Source organism: Culicoides brevitarsis, chromosome 2 (assembly GCF_036172545.1).
Source record: "Culicoides brevitarsis isolate CSIRO-B50_1 chromosome 2, AGI_CSIRO_Cbre_v1, whole genome shotgun sequence".
In the NCBI taxonomy this organism is placed as follows: Eukaryota; Metazoa; Arthropoda; class Insecta; order Diptera; family Ceratopogonidae; genus Culicoides; species Culicoides brevitarsis.
In genome coordinates this window covers 40655143-40678291 of record NC_087086.1, presented here as the reverse complement: position 1 = coordinate 40678291, position 23149 = coordinate 40655143, and the positions used below count along the sequence as shown (strand labels likewise).

Here is a 23149-nt window from a genome sequence, read left to right as displayed (position 1 = left end):
TTTGGGGTGTGTTCGAAAACCTGCCCATGCTCATTGGGGTCGGCAGGAATTTTTTTTGCATGCTGGTGCCGATCAGCTGTTTATCAATTTCATTCGTCTCTTATTGCCTACTATGAATTAGAAAATCGCGATTTTTGATAGCTGACGATAGTTGTAGCAATTTTGGGAAATCTTAGCAAATTTGGGATATCCATCAGTGAGACGAACGAAAGTGATAAAAAACAAAATCAACGTGAAAAGTTGTAAAAAATCAATTTAAGGCAATTTCACGTTGAAATAATCGAAAATTTGGATTGAAAACTGCTTAAAATCGAGAAATAACAAAAATGTTTCTCAGTAAAAGAGGAAATTTCGGGCAACACATGAAATTTTTGAGGTTTTGCTCAACCTCGCCGGGATTCTTGAGATATGGTAAGACTTTTTTTCACTTCCTTCTCCAAAAATTTCATTAAAAATTCATTTTTAGGCAAAGATCCTGCCCCATTTTTCATCGATCCGCAAGTGCAGAAGCTGCTAAAGTCTGTTACGGGCATAAATTACGACAAAATCTTCAGTAAACTTTCAAAAAAGGAAAATTTGGTTGACTTACAGTGAGTTTTTTGACATTTTTTTCAATTCCCAAGACTTAATTTCGAAAAATTCTTTCGTTTTAGGTTCATGACAGCCGAAAAATTGCAAAAACAAGTAAAAGTCGCCCATCATCGTGCCCAAAAATTGCTCCAAATGCCTCCCATAGTGAAAGTTCACGAAGAAAACTTGCGAATTATTTCCCAAGAACCCGAAATGGATGGATTTTCAGATTCGAAATATGTCGCCATCGACATTTCCTTCGACGTAAAGGACACAAAACGCGTCGTTCTGGTGCGCCATCAAAACGGAAACCTTGAAACAGCCCCTTTGGATGTTCGTAAGCGCGTCACACAAATCTACGTGCCTCACGAAAACCGAAAAATCACGAAACCCAAAATGTTTGAGCCCGAATTCTTCGAACGTGTGCTCGAGGAACAGAAATACGAGTTCATTCTGGATCGGGCATGCACGCAATTTGAGCCTTATGAGCAGGAATATCACGATATCACGTCGCAAACGTACCAACACATCAACAAAAATAAACGTTTCAACGATTTACGATCCACGAGACATTTTGGCACGATGACTTTCTTCCTCGCGTGGCACAAAATGATCGACGATCTCTTGTTGGACTGTTTGAAACGAGGATTTTTGCGAAATGCCGTCGAAATTATCCTCTTGCATCACAAACTACATGCGATTTCGGATGAAGAAGCAGTTCAAAAATGTTTGACGGAGAATCCAGATACACGTGACGTTGCCAAGGAATATTATGAGGCAATGATTTCGGGCACGAATCACGGAATGCATCAAAAAATCGATTATGACGCGGAAAAAATTAAGCAGGAAAATGCACGTGATGAGGCCTTTTTGCAACAAATTGAGCAATACGCAAAATCGCATGGCGTAAAGAAAATTTTCCTCGAAACTGCGATCCAAACGTGTCGAGAAGAGATGGAGAAAAAGATGGGAGATGCTCGTCAAGTGGCGTCGTCATAAATTTTTTTTTTTGTAGAGTAATAAAAATAGTCTATTTCAAGTGAATTTGATAATTAACGGCATGTGCTTCCAAAAATTCACATTTTCGCTCCAAATTTGTCAGTTTTGCATCCAACAAGGCGAGTTTTTGGCGACAAGTTTTATCGAAATCATTCAAAAATTGCGTTATTTTGAGAATGGAATCGGAAATGTGAGCGATGAACTCCCTAAAAATCGAAAAAAAAAAATTTAAAGCCGTTTTAAATGTTTTTGAGCTTTTTGTTCCAAGAACTTTTTTTTCAAAATTTGGGGGAAGAGCAAAAAATTTAAAAAAAATTTTGACGTACTTTTTCATACAAAATTGGAAAAAAAAATTGATCATTAATTAAAATTTGAAAATTTCAAGTTGATCTCAAAATATTTCAAGTTAAAATTTTAGACAAAAAAATTACAAAAAAATTAATTGTCAAAAAATTTTGAAAAATAATTTTTTTAAAAAATATTAGAAAAGAAAGTTCATGTTAAATTTCGTTTTTTAATACAAAAAAAAAAATTTTAAAATTATTTATTTTTATTTTCAAAAATTTAAAAAATTAATTTTAAAAAAAAAATTTAAGAATTAATTTTTTTTAAAAAAAATTTTAAAAATTAATTTTTAAAAAAAAAATTAAAAATTTATTTTTTTTAATTTTAAAAATTATTTATTTTGAAAATTTCTTGAAAAAATATGAAAAAAGACCAAAAATGGTCAATTTTGAACTTTTTTTTTAAATTTTTTTTTATTGAATTTACGACTTTTGAAATGGGGCATGTGACAAAAAGTTCAAAATAAATTTAAAGCGGCCTGAAAATTAAAAAAAATTACCTGTCGTCGATATTTTCATCGTCAATTACGATTTTCCGACCTTTTTTCGACATCTCAACGCTTTGTTAGACAAACTTCTACTGCAACAAGAGCACTTGTCTAACGGAAACACCGCTTTTTATCACATTTTGACTCATTTATTATGAAAAAATTATCACATTTCTTATCATCATCGTTTTTTCTCACATTTGGGACAATCCAAAGCATTCACAGCAAGCGTTCGATTCCATTTGGACCACATTTCTACTTGAATCGCTTCTACAATTCCATTGTAATACCAATGCCATGTCGGGCAATCGAGCGAATTTAACTTTCGACACAAAAGTCGCAACGCCAAATACAACGGAGACAAGTTTTTGTGTTGAATTAGTTCAGTAGCGTGAAATTTCATCGCCTCAAAGTCATCTTCTGTGGGAGCTTCAATGATGGAAATCCAGTTTCCAATGACAATGGCGAAATCTTCACGAAGAAAAATGTTGTCAGGATTAATTTCGGGGCGGGAAACGTTCGAAATTTCATCATTTTCGATAAAAACTGTTGTTGAATCAGGCTCTTGGATGGATTTGAGTTGAGCTTTTTCTTGTTTTATAAGTTTCTGATGGTCTCTGAGGACTTCTTGACGAATATCTTCGGGTAAAGCTGACAGAAAATCATCATCGAGCTTCGTTTCAACCTTTGATTGGGTGACTTTTTGAAAAATATTTGGAATTGTGCTTTTTTGGGGGGTTTGTGTCTTCATTGATGGGCGTCCTCGACGTTTCGGAGGAGTTTTAGTGACTTTTGTAACGTTCATTGTCGATGTTGATGCCTTTGGACTCTCAATAATCTTCTTTGGTTGAACATTTTTGAACATTTCCATGATCCGATTGACTTTTACTTCACTCGTACTTGTCTCCAACTTTGCCATTGATGTTCCGATGCCTCGTAATTCCTCAGGAGGGAGCTTCATTTCACGATAAAGCTTGATAATTGCATCTGCGATGACGTTTTTGTCATTTGTGGCTTCTTGTAAGAGCAAAGTTTTGTTCACCGGGTCACACAAACCCGTTCCAAGGTACTTTGCTGTCTCAATTGGAGCATCTTTTGCTCTCACAAGAATTTTCAAAGTCAATTTTTTGCCTTTATGATTGATTTCTGACATGCGATCGTGCAATTCTTCGGCAATTTGATGCAAAAAAGTCTCTACTTCATCGTGGGTCTTAAAGCGAATGCCGTAATTCACGTCAACGGAAATTGTTTGACGAACGTGTTCGAGTTGCAAAGGTCTCGTATCGATTCCGCGACAAAATTGATGCAAAGTTTCGCCGAATTTCTTGCCAAACTCGAGATGTAACTTCGGCAGAGACAAATTTTGGAGATCTTCGCACGTTTTTAAGCCCAATTTCTCCAATTTGACGGAAGTGCTGTAACCAACGCCCGGTAATTCGGTGATCGGAAGACTTTTGATGTACTCGTCGATGTTTCGCATCCAATGTTGACCATCGGGTTTTGCTTCTTTTGTCGCTAAACGTGCTTGAAGCTTGTTTTTGCCCAATCCAGCGGAACAAGGACATCCTGTTGCTTCTTTGATTTCATCGCGAAGGAAGGAAACGACACTCATGACGTCTAATTTTGTCGAAATCAGCAACTCAGAAAGATCTACAAACATCTCGTCGCAGGAAACAGCCTCGATATCCAATGTATATTGAGCAATTATGCGATAGAGAGTTTGAGCAACTTCGTAATATGCTTCAAAATCATAAGGAATTGTTTGAAGGTCGGGACAAAGTTTTAATGCAGCTCCAACGAACATTCCATTTTTGATCTGAAATGAAAGAAAAACGATTTTTCTTTTAAAAATAATTTTTTGAAGTCAAAATTGATGAAATTTTAAGGCAAAAATTTTTTAAATTAATTTTAAAGAGGTCTTAAATTAATTTGACGATTTTCAAGCCTAAAAGTGAACAAAAAGTAATTTTAAAAATAATTTTTGGTAATATTTGATCAATTTTTGATGAATTTCTTAAATTTTCAATCAATTTCAAGCCTAAATTCGAATAAAAAATTTAAAAATCAAGAAAAAATTAAAAACTTACCCCGAATTTTCGAGCTTCATAACTACAAGAAGCAATTTCCGCCAACGAACTATTACTTTCTTTCATTCCCGCCGCTGTTTTTCCGAGTTTCGAGTCAACTTTATTATTATCTGTCGATCCTTGAACATCGTGCTTCTCTTCAAACCGTTTGCGGTACATTTCAAACTCAAGTTCTCTGTTTGCCCCCGGTCGATGTGACAAATTTCCCGCTTCAGAGCCCATGGAATGTGTCACTGCAACAGGTTTCCCGCGCAAATGAGGACGATTTCGGAGCCCAACTGACACAAAAAAGCAATCCATGTCGATATGCATGATAACTTTTTTTTCCTCAAGCGAATCGGGGCAGGATTTTGTAACTTTTTCCATCATTTTTGCCCTCAACGGAAATCCTCCTGCATGTTTTTTGCGCAATTCCGTGACGTATTGCTTGAAATTCGCTCCCAAAGTTGCAATGTGATGCAAACGAGACTTTTTAAAAAATTCCTTCAAGAATCCCGGATCTGTAGCGCACTTTGGTCCATTCCCCAAAGCTTTTGGTTGAACAAGAATTTTGTCTGTTGAGTCATTGGAGTTTTCAAATTCCATTCGAACAGTTTGACATAAAAGCTCTAATTGCGAGTCATTGACGCCTCCGGGCTTCGATTCGACTTTTTCGCTGGTCTTTCGTTCGCCAAACTGAAATAAACTCGGTTGATCGGATTTTTCGTTGTACAGCAAGTATTTTGAGTAGTCGACAATTTTGCCAGCTTCCAAACAATCGACAATCCAATCAGCTCGAATGACTTTGTCCTTTCCCAAGGCTCGTATTTTGACATCAGGCAAATTGTTGGCGACGACGAACGTTGTCCATGATCTCTGATATGTGTGAAAAACTCCTCCGTGCTCTGCCATGATGAGTTTTAGCTCTTCTGGCGACGGTCTTGTGTATCCATTCACGAAAATTGAAATTCCCTCGAAGAGATTTGACTTTAGTTCGCCTTTTTCTTGACGCAGTTTGAACTGTTCTTCGAGTTTGGCGATTTTACATGCCATATAACCGCCTTCGAAGCCATTTTCGTCAGTTTCTCGTTTCATTGTTTACCTTTTTGCGCCGATTTTCGATTGACAGCTAAGGCCGCTCCAAATGAAAATTTTTTGATTTTTTATTTTTTTCAATTTTCAAGCTTGAGACCCATCAAAAAGACATCCAAAGACATTTTTCCATAATTTTTGATCAATTTCAAGCTTCAAAAAATTATTTTTCTGTTTCAATTTTTTGGCAGTTTTGAGTTATAAAATGATTAAAAATAATAAATTAGAGCCCTCTGACAAATTTCAATCCATTTGGAGCAAGATTTGACAAAAATAGCTTTGACACGGTTTTTGACACAGTTTTTTTGCTCTTGATTTAGTTTTTAAAACAAAACTATGTCAAAGAAAAAATTTTTTTTCAGTTTCAATTTTTTGGCAGTTTTGAGTTATAAAATGATTAAAAATGATAAATTAGAGCCCTCTGACAAATTTCAATCCATTTGGAGCAAGATTTGACAAAAATAGCTTTGACACGGTTTTTGACACAGTTTTTTTGCTCTTGATTTAGTTTTTAAAACAAAACTATGTCAAAGAAAAAATTTTTTTTCAGTTTCAATTTTTTGGCAGTTTTGAGTTAAAAAATGATTAAAAATGATAAATTAGAGCCCGCTGACAAATTTCAATCCATTTGGAGCAAGATTTGACAAAAATAGCTTTGACACGGTTTTTGACACAGTTTTTTTTGCTCTTGATTTAGTTTTTAAAACAAAACTATGTCAAAGAAAAAAATTTTTTTCAGTTTCAATTTTTTGGCAGTTTTGAGTTAAAAAATGATTAAAAATGATAAATTAGAGCCCTCTGACAAATTTCAATCCATTTGGAGCAAGATTTGACAAAAATAGCTTTGACACGGTTTTTGACACAGTTTTTTTTGCTCTTGATTTAGTTTTTAAAACAAAACTATGTCAAAGAAAAAATTTTTTTTCAGTTTCAATTTTTTGGCAGTTTTGAGTTATAAAATGATTAAAAATGATAAATTAGAGCCCTCTGACAAATTTCAATCCATTTGGAGCAAGATTTGACAAAAATAGCTTTGACACAGTTTTTGACACAGTTTTTTTGCTATTGATTTAGTTTTTAAAACAAAACTATGTCAAAGAAAAAATTTTTTTTCAGTTTCAATTTTTTGGCAGTTTTGAGTTATAAAATGATTAAAAATGATAAATTAGAGCCCTCTGACAAATTTCAATCCATTTGGAGCAAGATTTGACAAAAATAGCTTTGACACAGTTTTTGACACAGTTTTTTTGCTCTTGATTTAGTTTTTAAAACAAAACTATGTCAAAGAAAAAATTTTTTTTCAGTTTCAATTTTTTGGCAGTTTTGAGTTATAAAATGATTAAAAATGATAAATTAGAGCCCTCTGACAAATTTCAATCCATTTGGAGCAAGATTTGACAAAAATAGCTTTGACACAGTTTTTGACACAGTTTTTTTGCTCTTGATTTAGTTTTTAAAACAAAACTATGTCAAAGAAAAAATTTTTTTTCAGTTTCAATTTTTTGGCAGTTTTGAGTTATAAAATGATTAAAAATGATAAATTAGAGCCCTCTGACAAATTTCAATCCATTTGGAGCAAGATTTGACAAAAATAGCTTTGACACAGTTTTTGACACAGTTTTTTTGCTCTTGATTTAGTTTTTAAAACAAAACTATGTCAAAGAAAAAATTTTTTTTCAGTTTCAATTTTTTGGCAGTTTTGAGTTATAAAATGATTAAAAATGATAAATTAGAGCCCTCTGACAAATTTCAATCCATTTGGAGCAAGATTTGACAAAATAGCTTTGACACAGTTTTTGACACAGTTTTTTTGCTCTTGATTTAGTTTTTAAAACAAAACTATGTCAGTTCAAAATCAATTTTTTTTTTAATTTAAGTAAAAATTTCTGAATTTCTTCAATTTTAGTAATTTTTTTTTCTTGAAAAAAAATTCTCCCCCCTTTTAAAAAACTTTAGACTTGATATTTAAGTTCCATTTGTAATGTCCTAAAATTGACACTTGACACCATCTTGTTTGCCGCATATTTTTTTTGCAAATCCAGCACTTGGCTCAGATTTTCAAAGAAAAAAGCCATAAAAACGAAGATTTTGAGTTATTGAACCGAGAATTCGACAATCCGAGAGCTTGAAGAAAACGTTGGAAGCAAGAATTTGTCCAAATCGAGACAATTTGGGAAAAAAATAGAGAATTGAAGAAAAAAGCACGCTCATCAGTGCTTTTGTTTTTGACTAAATTCTCGAAAACTTACCAATAATGAAGAAAGCAAAGCCTATTTTGCACGATCCGCACATAATTCCGCGAGTGCAACAGGTAAGAAATGAAAAATTCATAAAAATTTTTGCTAAAAACTCGAATTTTTTCAGTACCTCGAGGAAAATGTGGATAAAACGTATGTTGATGTTGGGGCAATGGCGAAAGAATTGCAAGCACGTTGGCCCGAATATGGGCGACGAAAAGCAATTCCCTTCCGACAACTCGTCGAACAAGCCTACAAGATGGTTTTGCACAGTTACGGCTTGGATAGCAATCCGTCGAGCGAGAATGACGACGACGATGACTTGGAAGTGATGGATCCGCATGAAAAAGAGCCGCGAAACAACCAAATGAGCGACATGATGACAAATTTGTACGGCGGAAATAAGCCTCGTCCTCAAATCAGTAACGAAAATGATCCGATTGACATCAGCAGCGACGACGACGAAGAATTTGACGAACCTTCGCAAGCCCCGGAAGCATCGCAACAAGCCCAAAGAAGCGAATCGAACACTCCCATCGATCATCGAGCACATCAAGCAACAATGATCCCGAATGGCAACTCCGTGACAATTACTTTGAAAAAATTTTCACGCGAAACAGAGGTTGAACAACCGACGCCGTCATCGTCGCAAGCCCCGCAATTCACGAAAAAGCGACGTTTTGACGAAATTACGCCAGCATCGGGTCTCACGCCATCCAACAGCAAAGACAGCAGTGGCTCAAAACCGAAAAAGTACAAAAAGGAAGTTGCGCCAAAGAAGAGTTCCGTCACATTTGCCGACATTGGCGGCATGGATAAAACCCTGAAACAATTATGCGAACTTTTGATGCACATCAAACATCCCGAAATCTATCAACACATCGGATTACCGCCGCCGCGCGGTTTTTTGCTTCACGGACCTCCCGGATCGGGAAAAACTTTGCTCGCACACTCGATTGCCGGTCAACTGAACATTCCCCTGATCGAAGTGCCCGCCACGGAACTAATTGCGGGCGTTTCTGGCGAATCGGAAGAACGAATTCGTGACATTTTCGAACAAGCAGCTGCTTTAACGCCCTGCGTCTTGTTCATCGACGAGATCGATGCCATTTCCTCGAATCGCGTAAACGCCCAAAAAGACATGGAGCGTCGAATTGTGGCCCAACTCTTGAATAGTTTAGACAATCTGAACCAAAAACCCGGAGGAAGTCAAGTTCTCGTCATCGGAGCGACAAATCGCGCTGATTCGCTCGATCCGGCATTACGACGCGTCGGCAGATTCGACCAAGAAATCTCGCTTGGGATACCGGATCGGGATGCGCGACGTCAAATTTTGCAAATTTTATGCAGAAAATTGAAACTCGAGGAACCTTTTGACTTTGATCGTTTAGCAGCGTTGTCGCCGGGATATGTCGGGGCAGATTTACTCGCGTTAGCGACTCGCGCCGCATCTACCGCTGTCAAACGCATCTTCAAGGATAAGGAACAGGAGCTTTTCGGCGAGAAATTATCAAAATCTGACATGGAAGTTGACCAATTATTGGACTCAATAACATCAAAAGTCAATGGCGATGACAGTGTCGTGCAAATTATCGACGATAATGAGCCCGAAGTTGCTTCAACTGTTGAAGAAAAGAAGATTGAAGACATTAATGTAGCTGAAATTGTATCAGAAATCGCCGAAAATATCGTTGAATCGACAAAAACTGACGAAAAAATGGACACAGATGAGGTAGTTGCTTCCACGGAAGAGACTAAAATGGATACTGCTGTCGTTCAAGAGGCACAAGAAAGCGTCGTTGACTCGTCAGAAGCTGTTAATGAACCGATTGTGACAGAAAATGTACCGGAAAAGATTGAAAAACCTGCGGAAGAGACGAAAAATGAGGAAAAACAAACAAAAAAAGTCGAAAAATTAAAATTACGTGAATTGACGTTGGAAGATCTCCTCAGTTGGTTAAATAATTCAACGCCGCCATTGACACAAACACAATTACTCGCGTTTCACATCACAATGCAGGATTTCGTTGATGCCCTGAAGCTCGTTCAGCCCTCTGCCAAACGCGAAGGATTCATAACAGTGCCCGATGTTACCTGGGATGACATCGGAAGTCTCTCAGACATTCGTGAACAACTAAAATTAGCAATTCTCGCCCCTGTGAAGTATCCGGAACGGTTAAAAGTGCTCGGATTGAATGCCCCAAGCGGCGTTATGTTATGCGGACCTCCTGGATGTGGCAAAACTTTGCTTGCAAAAGCTGTTGCGAATGAAGCTGGTATTAATTTCATCTCCGTTAAGGGGCCTGAACTCTTGAATATGGTAAGTTTTTGAAATTTTTCCTTAAAAATTTTTTTTAATTGATTTTTCTTCCATAGTACGTCGGCGAAAGTGAACGTGCGGTTCGTCAATGTTTCCAACGTGCTCGCAATTCAGCGCCATGTGTCATTTTCTTCGACGAATTCGACTCTCTGTGCCCAAAACGTTCAGATTCGTCGGAAAATTCCGCCGGAATGCGTGTCGTCAATCAACTTCTCACCGAAATGGATGGCGTCGAAGGCAGAAACGGAGTTTTTCTCATGGCAGCAACAAATCGCCCCGATATTGTCGATCCTGCGGTGCTTCGTCCCGGAAGATTTGACAAAATTTTGTATGTGGGACTCCCGAATGAGCAAGATCGTGTTGATATTTTGCTGGCATTGACGAAATACGGATCGAAACCTCCGTTGGCGGAAGATGTCGACTTGAAGGAAGTCGCTGCACACTCGGAAGGCTTTACGGGAGCAGATTTGGCGGGACTTGTGAGACAAGCGGCGCTGTACACGTTGAAAAGTTCGATTATGGACTTTGATGATGGCAAGACGGAACAAACGAAAGACCTGAAAGTCAAGAAAAGTGATATCTTTGATGCGCTGAAGAGTGTTCGACCGTCAGTATCGGATGAGGATAAGAAACATTACGAGAAATTACGACGAAAGTACGGGCAGGGCGGAACAGATCTTTAAATTTAAGACGTAGTTTTGTTGTTTCATTGTATTTGTAACAAATATCAATTCATATTTCATACCACAAAACAAAGTAGACACGAATAAAAAATATTCAAAATTATTTTTTTTTTATTTTTTCAAAAATTGACCAGAAATCAACTTTAGAATGCATACTTATTTAATTTTAGCTTTGAAACCCATCAAAAGTTGGTTGAAAATTGACTTGAGAAAAAAAGTACGATTTTTAAAAAATAAAAATTATTTTTTTTTTTATTTTTTCAAAAATTGATCAATGAAAATCAACTTTAGAATGCATATTTATTAAATTTTAGCTTTGAAACCCATCAAAAGTTGGTTGAAAATTGACTTGAGAAAAAAAGTACGATTTTTGCTCCTCATATGATAAAATCGTACTTTTTTTTTATTTCGTCAAAAATCGATCAGATATCAATGGAAATCAACTTTAGAATGAATATTTATTAAATTTTAGCTTTGAAACCCATCAAAAGTTGGTTGAAAATTGACTTGAGAAAAAAAGTACGATTTTTGCTCCTCATATGATAAAATCGTACTTTTTTTTATTTGATCAAAAATCGATCAGATATCAATGAAAATCAACTTTAGAATGAATATTTATTAAATTTTAGCTTTGAAACCCATCAAAAGTTGGTTGAAAATTGACTTGAGAAAAAGAGTACGATTTTTGCTCCTCATATGATAAAATCGTACTTTTTTTTATTTGATCAAAAATCGATCAGATATCAATGAAAATCAACTTTAGAATGAATATTTATTAAATTTTAGCTTTGAAACCCATCAAAAGTTGGTTGAAAATTGACTTGAGAAAAAAAGTACGATTTTTGCTCCTCAATGATAAAATCGTGATATCTTTGATGCGCTCATTTAATTTTTGCAATTCAACTTTAGAATGAAAATCAAAAATTTATGATAAAATCGTACTTTTTTTATTTCGTCAAAAATCGATCAGATATCAATGAAAATCAACTTTAGAATGAATATTTATTAAATTTTAGCTTTGAAACCCATCAAAAGTTGGTTGAAAATTGACTTGAGAAAAAAAGTACGATTTTTGCTCCTCATATGATAAATATCGTACTTTTTTTTTATTTCGAAAATTGACAAAAATCGATCAGATATCAATCGAAATATCAATGAAAACTTTAGAATGAATATTTATTAAATTTTAGCTTTGAAACCCATCAAAAGTTGGTTGAAAATTGACTTGAGAAAAAAAGTACGATTTTTCCTCCTCATATGATAAAATCGTACTTTTTTTTTTCATTTGATCAAAAATCGATCAGATATCAATGAAAATCAACTTTAGAATGAATATTTATTAAATTTTAGCTTTGAAACCCATCAAAAGTTGGTTGAAAATTGACTTGAGAAAAAAAGTACGACTTTTGCTCCTCATATGATAAAATCGTACTTTTTTTTATTTCATCAAAAATCGATCAGATATCAATGAAAATCAACTTTAGAATGAATATTTATTAAATTTTAGCTTTGAAACCCATCAAAAGTTGGTTGAAAATTGACTTGAGAAAAAAAGTACGATTTTTGCTCCTCATATGATAAAATCGTAATTTTTTTATTTCATCAAAAATCGATCAGATATCAATGAAAATCAACTTTAGAATGAATATTTATTAAATTTTAGCTTTGAAACCCATCAAAAGTTGGTTGAAAATTGACTTGAGAAAAAAAGTACGATTTTTGCTCCTCATATGATAAAATCGTACTTTTTTTTATTTTCAAAAATCGATCAGATATCAATGAAAATCAACTTTAGAATGAATATTTATTAAATTTTAGCTTTGAAACCAATCAAAAGTTGGTTGAAAATTGACTTGAGAAAAAAAGTACGATTTTTGCTCCTCATATGATAAAATCGTACTTTTTTTTATTTGATCAAAAATCGATCAGATATCAATGAAAATCAACTTTAGAATGAATATTTATTAAATTTTAGCTTTGAAACCCATCAAAAGTTGGTTGAAAATTGACTTGAGAAAAAAAGTACGATTTTTGCTCCTCATATGATAAAATCGTACTTTTTTTTATTTCGTCAAAAATCGATCAGATATCAATGAAAATCAACTTTAGAATGAATATTTATTAAATTTTAGCTTTGAAACCCATCAAAAGTTGGTTGAAAATTGACTTGAGAAAAAAAGTACGATTTTTGCTCCTCATATGATAAAATCGTACTTTTTTTTAATCAAAAATCGATCAGATATCAATGAAAATCAACTTTAGAATGAATATTTATTAAATTTTAGCTTTGAAACCCATCAAAAGTTGGTTGAAAATTGACTTGAGAAAAAAAGTACGATTTTTGCTACGATTTTTGCTCCTCATATGATAAAATCGTATTTTTTTTTTATTTCATCAAAAATCGATCAGATATCAATGAAAATCAACTTTAGAATGAATATTTATTAAATTTTAGCTTTGAAACCCATCAAAAGTTGGTTGAAAATTGACTTGAGAAAAAAAGTACGATTTTTGCTCCTCATATGATAAAATCGTACTTTTTTTTATTTCATCAAAAATCGATCAGATATCAATGAAAATCAACTTTAGAATGAATATTTATTAAATTTTAGCTTTGAAACCCATCAAAAGTTGGTTGAAAATTGACTTGAGAAAAAAAGTACGATTTTTGCTCCTCATATGATAAAATCGTACTTTTTTTTATTTCGTCAAAAATCGATCAGATATCAATGAAAATCAACTTTAGAATGAATATTTATTAAATTTTAGCTTTGAAACCCATCAAAAGTTGGTTGAAAATTGACTTGAGAAAAAAAGTACGATTTTTGCTCCTCATATGATAAAATCGTACTTTTTTTTATTTCGTCAAAAATCGATCAGATATCAATGAAAATCAACTTTAGAATGAATATTTATTTAATTTTAGCTTTGAAACCCATCAAAAATTGGTTGAAAAGTGACTTGAGAAAAAAAGTACGATTTTTGCTCCTCATATGATAAAATCGTACTTTTTTTATTTGATCAAAAATCGATCAGATATCAATGAAAATCAACTTTAGAATGAATATTTATTAAATTTTAGCTTTGAAACCCATCAAAAGTTGGTTGAAAATTGACTTGAGAAAAAAAGTACGATTTTTGCTCCTCATATGATAAAATCGTACTTTTTTTTATTTCGTCAAAAATCGATCAGATATCAATGAAAATCAACTTTAGAATGAATATTTATTAAATTTTAGCTTTGAAACCCATCAAAAGTTGGTTGAAAATTGACTTGAGAAAAAAAGTACGATTTTTGCTCCTCATATGATAAAATCGTACTTTTTTTTATTTCGTCAAAAATCGATCAGATATCAATGAAAATCAACTTTAGAATGAATATTTATTAAATTTTAGCTTTGAAACCCATCAAAAGTTGGTTGAAAATTGACTTGAGAAAAAAAGTACGATTTTTGCTCCTCATATGATAAAATCGTACTTTTTTTTATTTCGTCAAAAATCGATCAGATATCAATGAAAATCAACTTTAGAATGAATATTTATTAAATTTTAGCTTTGAAACCCATCAAAAGTTGGTTGAAAATTGACTTGAGAAAAAAAGTACGATTTTTGCTCCTCATATGATAAAATCGTACTTTTTTTTATTTCATCAAAAATCGATCAGATATCAATGAAAATCAACTTTAGAATGAATATTTATTAAATTTTAGCTTTGAAACCCATCAAAAGTTGGTTGAAAATTGACTTGAGAAAAAAAGTACGATTTTTGCTCCTCATATGATAAAATCGTACTTTTTTTTATTTCGTCAAAAATCGATCAGATATCAATGAAAATCAACTTTAGAATGAATATTTATTAAATTTTAGCTTTGAAACCCATCAAAAGTTGGTTGAAAATTGACTTGAGAAAAAAAGTACGATTTTTGCTCCTCATATGATAAAATCGTACTTTTTTTTATTTCGTCAAAAATCGATCAGATATCAATGAAAATCAACTTTAGAATGAATATTTATTAAATTTTAGCTTTGAAACCCATCAAAAGTTGGTTGAAAATTGACTTGAGAAAAAAAGTACGATTTTTGCTCCTCATATGATAAAATCGTACTTTTTTTTATTTCGTCAAAAATCGATCAGATATCAATGAAAATCAACTTTAGAATGAATATTTATTAAATTTTAGCTTTGAAACCCATCAAAAGTTGGTTGAAAATTGACTTGAGAAAAAAAGTACGATTTTTGCTCCTCATATGATAAAATCGTACTTTTTTTTATTTCGTCAAAAATCGATCAGATATCAATGAAAATCAACTTTAGAATGAATATTTATTAAATTTTAGCTTTGAAACCCATCAAAAGTTGGTTGAAAATTGACTTGAGAAAAAAAGTACGATTTTTGCTCCTCATATGATAAAATCGTACTTTTTTTTATTTCGTCAAAAATCGATCAGATATCAATGAAAATCAACTTTAGAATGAATATTTATTAAATTTTAGCTTTGAAACCCATCAAAAGTTGGTTGAAAATTGACTTGAGAAAAAAAGTACGATTTTTGCTCCTCATATGATAAAATCGTACTTTTTTTTATTTCATCAAAAATCGATCAGATATCAATGAAAATCAACTTTAGAATGAATATTTATTAAATTTTAGCTTTGAAACCCATCAAAAGTTGGTTGAAAATTGACTTGAGAAAAAAAGTACGATTTTTGCTCCTCATATGATAAAATCGTACTTTTTTTTATTTCGTCAAAAATCGATCAGATATCAATGAAAATCAACTTTAGAATGAATATTTATTAAATTTTAGCTTTGAAACCCATCAAAAGTTGGTTGAAAATTGACTTGAGAAAAAAAGTACGATTTTTGCTCCTCATATGATAAAATCGTACTTTTTTTTATTTCATCAAAAATCGATCAGATATCAATGAAAATCAACTTTAGAATGAATATTTATTAAATTTTAGCTTTGAAACCCATCAAAAGTTGGTTGAAAATTGACTTGAGAAAAAAAGTACGATTTTTGCTCCTCATATGATAAAATCGTACTTTTTTTTATTTCGTCAAAAATCGATCAGATATCAATGGAAATCAACTTTAGAATGAATATTTATTAAATTTTAGCTTTGAAACCCATCAAAAGTTGGTTGAAAATTGACTTGAAAAAAAAGTACGATTTTTGCTCCTCATATGATAAAATCGTACTTTTTTTTATTTGCTCAAAAATCGATCAGATATCAATGGAAATTAACTTTTGAATGAATATTTATTAACTTTTAGCTTTGAAACCCATCAAAAGTTGGTTGAAAATTGACTTGAGAAAAAAAGTACGATTTTTGCTCCTCATATGATAAAATCGTACTTTTTTTTATTTCGTCAAAAATCGATCAGATATCAATGAAAATCAACTTTAGAATGCATACTTATTTAATTTTAGCATCAAAAAAGGGTTGAAACTTGATTTTAAAATTTAATTTTTTCTTTAAAATTGTAAAATTCTCTACTAACTCTGCAATATACAAAAAACCGAAAAATGTTCGAAAATGTAATTCAAATTGAGACGAATGAAATTGATAACCCTAACGAACTGTCATCCACGAATGACGTTTCATACTAAAACCGTTACAAATAAATTCGATTGTTTAGCATTGAGTGCTCTTCATTTTTTGTGATTTTATTCCTCATTTTACAAGCGATTTTACTGTTAAAACAATCGGAAATAAAAGTTTTCTTGCTAAACTATCAAAAATTCAACGAAAATAATCAAGAGCGGAGCAAAAATCTTCTGAATTTGACGACAAACAATTTCCGCTTTGTTGGCACACACACAAAAAATGGCTGGAACAGGTAAAATTTGCATTTCTCAGAAAATTGATAACAAAAATTCAATTTTTTATTGTATTTTTTCGCAGTTCCCAAAATACAAACGCCTCCTGTGGCGCATCTCTCTGACGTGGATCGCATCAAATTAGTGAAAGATTACAACAGTCCGTCTGCGATGAATCGCGCACGAGCTCTAAAGGCATTAAAGACCCCGACAAAGAACAAACGCTACTCCATGTTTGACGTGTCGCACGAACAAGAGGAAATTGTGACGCAGGAAGAACGCGAAGCGATCGCCAATATCAAGCCAAAGACAATTCAGGAGATTTTCAGTAAGACGCGCATCTACGTGGAAGTGCGTTCGGGCGAAATGGATCACACGGAGGGCATTCAAAATGTCGTTAGTCAATTGGGAGCCACAATTTGCAATACAGTCGGAAAAACGACGACTCATGTCATCTTCAAGGATGGCCTGAACTCGACTTATACCAAGGCAAAAAAGATGGGAATTCCCATTGTGAGCGTTTTATGGATCGAAGCGTGTCGAAAAATGTTAATTTTAGCTGATCCAGCCAAATATCCCATCAGCAACCTTGAGAGATATGAAAATCCTGAACTTTTTAAAAGAGTTCGACGACCAAAAGTCATGACGCCAAAGTTGAATCTCACACAACCTTCACGTTTTAGCTTATCGGCGAAGGTAACGACGCCCGTAACGACAAAAATTGTCGAAAAAATTGAAGTAAAGACTGAAGAAAAATCTGACGAGGCCAATAACACGCCAAAAATCCCGAAAATCGATCGTCGGCAAACGATTCACATCGCAACTCCGAGACCCATCGTGACAGAAGAAAATCTTCCCGAAAAGACTGAATCAAATTTGTGGTCAAAGGCGTTGGATAACATCAGTCGCGTCACAGAATTATCCAAAAACATCAAAACTGAGGAAAAATCTCTAAATCTCTTTTCTCCGGAAATCGTTGAGAAACCTAAAAAGACAGAAATTAACAAACGTCGCACACTTTTCACGCCCGAGCCGCTTTTCCGTGTCAATACTCCCAAGACTGAAGTCACAAAATCCGCAATTGTCAATAAACGACGAACGCTTTTCACTCCCGATGCTCGTCCCATCATCATGCCAAACATCAGCAAATCTGCGCCGCGTCGACGAACACTTTTGCCAACATCGCCTCCGAATGACGTGATAAAAGCTAAACCAGCTCCTCTCACAAAATCCACGTCGAAACGAAAACTCGAAGTTGATTGCAAGGAAAACACGCCGCCTCGTCCAAAAATTAAACCTTTTCTGACGCCATCGGAGAAACTCGTGATGCGAGGCAAGGAATCGACGACGACGACGCCCGGCGTTGCTCCAACCAACAAACGACGACGAACGTTGTACATGACACCCGAAATTGGCATAAAATGTTAATTTATTCTGAATTTTAGGACAATTTGACGAAAAAAAAATTAAAGTCAATAGAAAATTTTTTTTACGGTATCTATGATATCTTTTGTACAAAGTGGTCAAAAATGTATAAGTGTTTGTTAAGAGAGTTAATGTTAGTTGTCACAAAGTAGTCTGCATCTACGTTGGTCAATTGATCAAATATTTACGTTTAATCGATTTTTTGTCATTCATACTTGAAGTTATTTAATAAATTGTAACAAAAATACAAAAAAAAAATATTTCTTGAGTTTCTTTTTTTTTGATTTTAATTTTCAATGATTATTAACAAAAATCTTACTTTTGATTTTTTTTTAATTTTAAAAATTTCAGGTCAAAAATAAGCAAAAAAAAAAAAATTAATTTTTCAAAAAAAAAAAAAAAAAATAGGAAATTTTTCAACTTCAAATCAAATTTTTTGAATTTGAAAAAAACAAAATAATTTTTAGGTCAAATTTTATCTAATCATAAATAAAAATTTCGAAAAAAAAAATAAAAATTTGAAAATTTATTTATTTAAATTATTTTAAGAAATTTTCCAAAAAAAAAAATATTGAACTGAAATATGAATGAAATCATATAAAAAAATTTCTTTTTCAAATTTTTTTTTTTGAAATTCAATAATTTTTTCACATTTTTTAAAAAGTTTTTTTTAAAATCATAAAAAATTAAAATTAAAAAAATATCTAATTTTCGTAATTTAATTATTTTTATAACATAAAGAGAATCTAAAAAAAATTTTGAAAAATTTTCTACTTTCATTCATATTTAAAAAAATTTTTTTCAAAATTTTTAATTTTTTTTTTTTTGAAATTCAATATTTTTTTTTTAATTCCAATTTTTAAAAATTATTTTTTTTAAATCAAAAATTTCGATGAATCAAAAAATTATAAAATATTTTTTTAAAAATCAAAATTAAAAAAAAAATAATAAAATTTTTATAAAATATTTTTTTTTTTGAAAATGATAAAAAAAAAAAATATTCAACTTTCATTCATATTTTAACAAACATAATTTTTTTTCAAAAAATTTTAAAATATTTTTTGAAATTCTTTGACAGTTTTTTTTAAATTTTTTTTCTTAAATTTCAATATTATCACAAAATTTATAAAATATTTGTTTTTAATAAACTATTTTTTTGTCAAAAAACGAAAAAAAAATTTTTTTAAATCATAAAAAAAAAATTACATTTGAAAGTTTAAAAAATGAATTTATTTTTTTAAGATAATTTCTTTGTTTAATCAAACAAAAAAAGTAATTTCTCAAAAAAAAAAAAAAAAAAAATCTTCATCACATTTCAAATTTTAATTCACATTTTTAAAAAGTTGAAATTTATCAAAAATTTATAAAAAATTATTTTTAATTTTATTAATCATGTAATTTATTTTTTTTTAATAAAAAAAATTTAATTAAAAAAATAATATCTATAAAAAATTTAAAAATAGAATAAAAATATATTTTTTTGAAACATTCAACTAAAAATTTAAATTTTAAATTTTCATCAAATTTTTACCTGTTATTTTCTGAAAAATTATTCAAGATGAAATATTCAATAAACAATTTTCATAACAAAGAAAAATTTTCAAAGAAAGAAAAAAAGGAAAATACCACACCTTGCCTTGATTGAAACACCCACAGACAAAAAACCCATTAAATCAATAAAACAGACAATCCTTTTTAAAAATCCATCTTACATAACAACGAACGGATAATTTTTTTTTGATGATGTAAGAAAATTCACAATTTATATCTTTATATGTAACTTTTCTTTATTTTTAGGTAGATAATAATATTAGTGTTAATTAATTTTATTTTTTTGTTGCCGAAAGTTTTTTGAAAAGAAAGAAAATTATTTATCGATACTATTTAATTTAATTCAGAAAAATAAAATAATTAATAATATTTTTTTTTATAAATAACTCCTAACATTCCTTTCTAAGTGTTTTTTTAAGAACTAACGAAATTATTCTTTTAACTTAATAATTTTTTTTTTATAAAGATAGAAATATTTCTAATAACAAAGCAGTTTCTGCCAATTTTTTTTTAAAAGGGCCACGAGCGTTTCTACGTTTTTTTTTTGTTAAAATTTTTCTTTTTTTTTATGATTATGATGCAAAACTTCGTTTTTTTCGCTAGATTTAGAGTATGAGTAGGTAAGTTGTGTGTCGTTACAATTTATTTTTAATAATTAATATTAGACGAATACTTTAGCAATTGCATCAGCACCTGCACTGGCAATATATTGTTTCGATGGATGGAATGCCACATCCAGTATACTTTCATCGAATTTCTTGCGGTGCGCCGTAATTTCCTGCACGCAAGTCTTGTTGTCGATGCTCCATAAGCGAATCGAGCAATCATGGGACCCGGAGAGCAAATAAAGCCCATGCGAATCGATAGCGAGACTTGTGACGGCATCCAAATGGGCAACCATGGCATGTACCAAAGCGCCCGTATTGCTGTCCCAAAAGCGAATGTGTCGATCCTCGTGTGCCGTTATCATCATCGGGAGTGTCGGATGGCAGATGACCTTGTAAAAGTACTTGCTGAGACTCGAACTGCTGTCTTGGGCTGCCTCAAAGCGTAAGACAACTTTTTTCGTTTCCGTGTCAAAAACGCAACACTTTGAATTTTGATACGAAACGACAATTTTATCGAGTTCATTGCGCACGAAATCGACAGAAGTTGGCGCGCCATCCTCAGATTCGAAAGTTTGAAGAAGCGGTTTTAGTTCTTGAGGCGCCCATAGCTTCACTGTTTCATCAGCGGATGCGGAAACGACAACTTCTTTCGTGTGATGTACCGATAAACTCCAAATAGCGTCAGTGTGACTCTCGAGCGGGGCACTCAAAACATCCGAATCGTAATTGTCGTATGGGTCGATATTGGGATTTGGTAAATTCCAACAGTTGATTGTGCCATCCAACGCTCCGCTGTAACATTGTTCGCCATTTGTGCTCATGGCTAAGCACAAAACGGGACTTGTATGCCCGCGAAAAGTGTACAGGGGTTCAACATCGAGACTCGCGGATTTCTTGGCAGGAACAGTTTTTTGTAAATTCCACAATTTCAGGGTGTGATCTTCGGATCCCGTGATGAGAACAGGCTCCTCGGGATGGAATGCCAAGGCGCGAACACAATCGAAATGCGATCGCAACGTATATTTGGCATTCCAGGTCTTGCGATAAGGTTCTTTAGCGTTTCCGACATCATATGTGGACTCTGCTTCGTTTGTTACGGTCAATTGTGCGAGTTCGCCCAAGCCCAAAGATTGATCCATCTCGTCGTCGCCCGATGTTGGCATGCCCGGAATGTGTCGCGGTAATGCTTTCCCGTAATTTGTCGTGTTTCCAGCCCATTCTTCGTTATTTTGATTATTATTGCTGCGATTATTTTCGTTATTCGTGTCAGAACCCAACAAATTCAACTCGTTGAGTACTTCGTCGGCTTCCGCATCGACATCGTTCATCGCTTTTGCCTTGCGCTTCGTCGTTTTTGTGTCACTTTCGTTCTTGTTGGTGTCTCCGAGATTCAAATCGTCGCCCATGTCATCGTCATCGGACATTTCGACGTCAGCTTGTGCCAAAAATTCAAAATTTGCCAATACCGCTGCTTCAGATTCGAGTAACATTTGCTCCATTATTTCCGTTTGTTGGGATTTTTTCGCGGGCGAACATCCTAAACCGCCTTCCGTGCGATCATTCGCTGAAAAAACCCGTTTATGAGTCGTGTCGCCATTCACATTTGGGTTTACATTCTCCTCTTGGTCCTGATTGTTGTTCAAACCAAGCAACGAACGAACGCGATTCGAACGTACATCGATTATCTGCTCCGTGTAACCGATTTCCTGCAAATATTGTCGCAGCAATTGTCGTCCTTGGCGCCACGTGATATTCGAAACTGCACTAAAAGGGACCTCGGCGTCGGCAGCGACGTCTGTAATGATAGTTGTCGTTGTCGAATCTTCGGGCGGCAGCTTCAAATCGGCATTCGGAGGATCGCATCCGTACTTGAGACGATGAAATTTCGCACGTTCTTGCTTCAAAGCGTATTCCAACATCTTGATTCGACGAATTAAATCTGCTTTTAATGCTTCTTGTCCCTTTCGTTCGCCCAGCAAGACGGCAATTTTCGCTTGGAGTTCGGCCCGATCGACATCCCATTGCGAACGCTCCAACTCAAAAGTCGCCCATTCGTGCTGGAGATAATGCAAAACGCCCGGAATCGTGTATTGCGCCACGTTATTGGCATTTATGTTGCTTTGGTCCTCCGTTCCGGGCATCATTCCTTTATTTGCATTGCCTGCTCCGTTGTTGTTATTCATTCCTCCCTCGTCCATTCTCATGTTGTTGTTGTTGTTGTTAGTGATGTTATTGTTCATAATCTGCTTGTTGCTGTCGATGATTCTCATGACATGACCCGCACAGCTCTTTTTTGCACTTGCTTTCCGTTGACTTTTCTTCAATTAACAAAAATTTTCACAAAATGTCGGAAGAAAGGAATTTTTTCTCACAATTTTTGATTTTTCACTGCTTTTTTGTGTGTGCACTGTCCGTTCTTTTACGATTTTATATGGCTTGCGACGCGATCTAACGTTGGAGTGTCACTTTTTGATGATTTTTCCAAAGATTCGTGTGAATTTTGCACGAAAACGGGATTTTATTGGTTTTCTTTGATCGAATTGTGAGAGTTATTCTGCTAATTCAATGTGCGACACAAAAAATAGGGGGAAATGAGACAATTTTATATATGGGGCATTTTCATAAATATGGGGCAGTTTCATAAATGGGGCATTTTCAAAAATTTTCATAAATGAGGCTTCTATTTAGGGTTTCTATTTAGTATGGAAAAGTAATAAAATTGTTCAATGATGTTGTTATAAAATTAGCGTTTTGACTTAATTTTTCCTTTTCAAAAACTATTTTGAAAAATTTTTCTAAAAAAATAATTTAATCTTAAAAAGTTTTCAAAATGGCTTTGACACAGTTTTTGACATAGTTTTTCTCTTGATTTAGTTTTTAAAACAAAACTATGTCAAAGAAAAAATTTTTTTTCAGTTTCAATTTTTTGGCAGTTTTGAG

The 23149-nt window shown here is 33.1% G+C and overlaps 5 protein-coding genes across 5 annotated transcripts; 3 read left to right on the top strand and 2 right to left on the bottom strand.

Moving 5' to 3' along the window:
- Positions 1–172: 172 nt before the first annotated feature.
- LOC134831609 (small ribosomal subunit protein mS22) lies at positions 173–1614 on the top strand. Its single transcript, XM_063845389.1, has 3 exons — positions 173–411; positions 467–590; positions 654–1614. Exons 1-3 carry the CDS (start codon positions 327–329, stop codon positions 1567–1569), a joined length of 1125 nt encoding a protein of 374 aa, XP_063701459.1. The 5' UTR covers positions 173–326; the 3' UTR covers positions 1570–1614.
- Positions 1615–1657: 43 nt separating this feature from the next.
- On the bottom strand, positions 1658–5562 carry LOC134829153 (DNA repair protein Rev1). The gene is made up of 3 exons (XM_063842149.1): positions 4489–5562; positions 2414–4217; positions 1658–1775 (listed from the first exon to the last, which is right to left on the bottom strand). The coding sequence occupies exons 1-2, from the start codon at positions 5560–5562 to the stop codon at positions 2583–2585; spliced, it is 2709 nt and encodes a 902-aa protein (XP_063698219.1). The 3' UTR covers positions 1658–1775; positions 2414–2582.
- Positions 5563–7589: 2027 nt separating this feature from the next.
- LOC134830603 (nuclear valosin-containing protein-like) lies at positions 7590–10892 on the top strand. Its single transcript, XM_063844141.1, has 3 exons — positions 7590–7870; positions 7924–10116; positions 10173–10892. The coding sequence occupies exons 1-3, from the start codon at positions 7814–7816 to the stop codon at positions 10797–10799; spliced, it is 2877 nt and encodes a 958-aa protein (XP_063700211.1). The 5' UTR covers positions 7590–7813; the 3' UTR covers positions 10800–10892.
- A 5541-nt stretch (positions 10893–16433) lies between these two features.
- LOC134830705 (uncharacterized) lies at positions 16434–18287 on the top strand. The gene is made up of 2 exons (XM_063844263.1): positions 16434–16645; positions 16711–18287. Exons 1-2 carry the CDS (start codon positions 16633–16635, stop codon positions 18051–18053), a joined length of 1356 nt encoding a protein of 451 aa, XP_063700333.1. The 5' UTR covers positions 16434–16632; the 3' UTR covers positions 18054–18287.
- A 1605-nt stretch (positions 18288–19892) lies between these two features.
- On the bottom strand, positions 19893–22735 carry LOC134829735 (striatin-3-like). The gene has a single exon (XM_063842971.1). It carries the CDS (start codon positions 22477–22479, stop codon positions 20263–20265), a length of 2217 nt encoding a protein of 738 aa, XP_063699041.1. The 5' UTR covers positions 22480–22735; the 3' UTR covers positions 19893–20262.
- Positions 22736–23149: the final 414 nt, after the last annotated feature.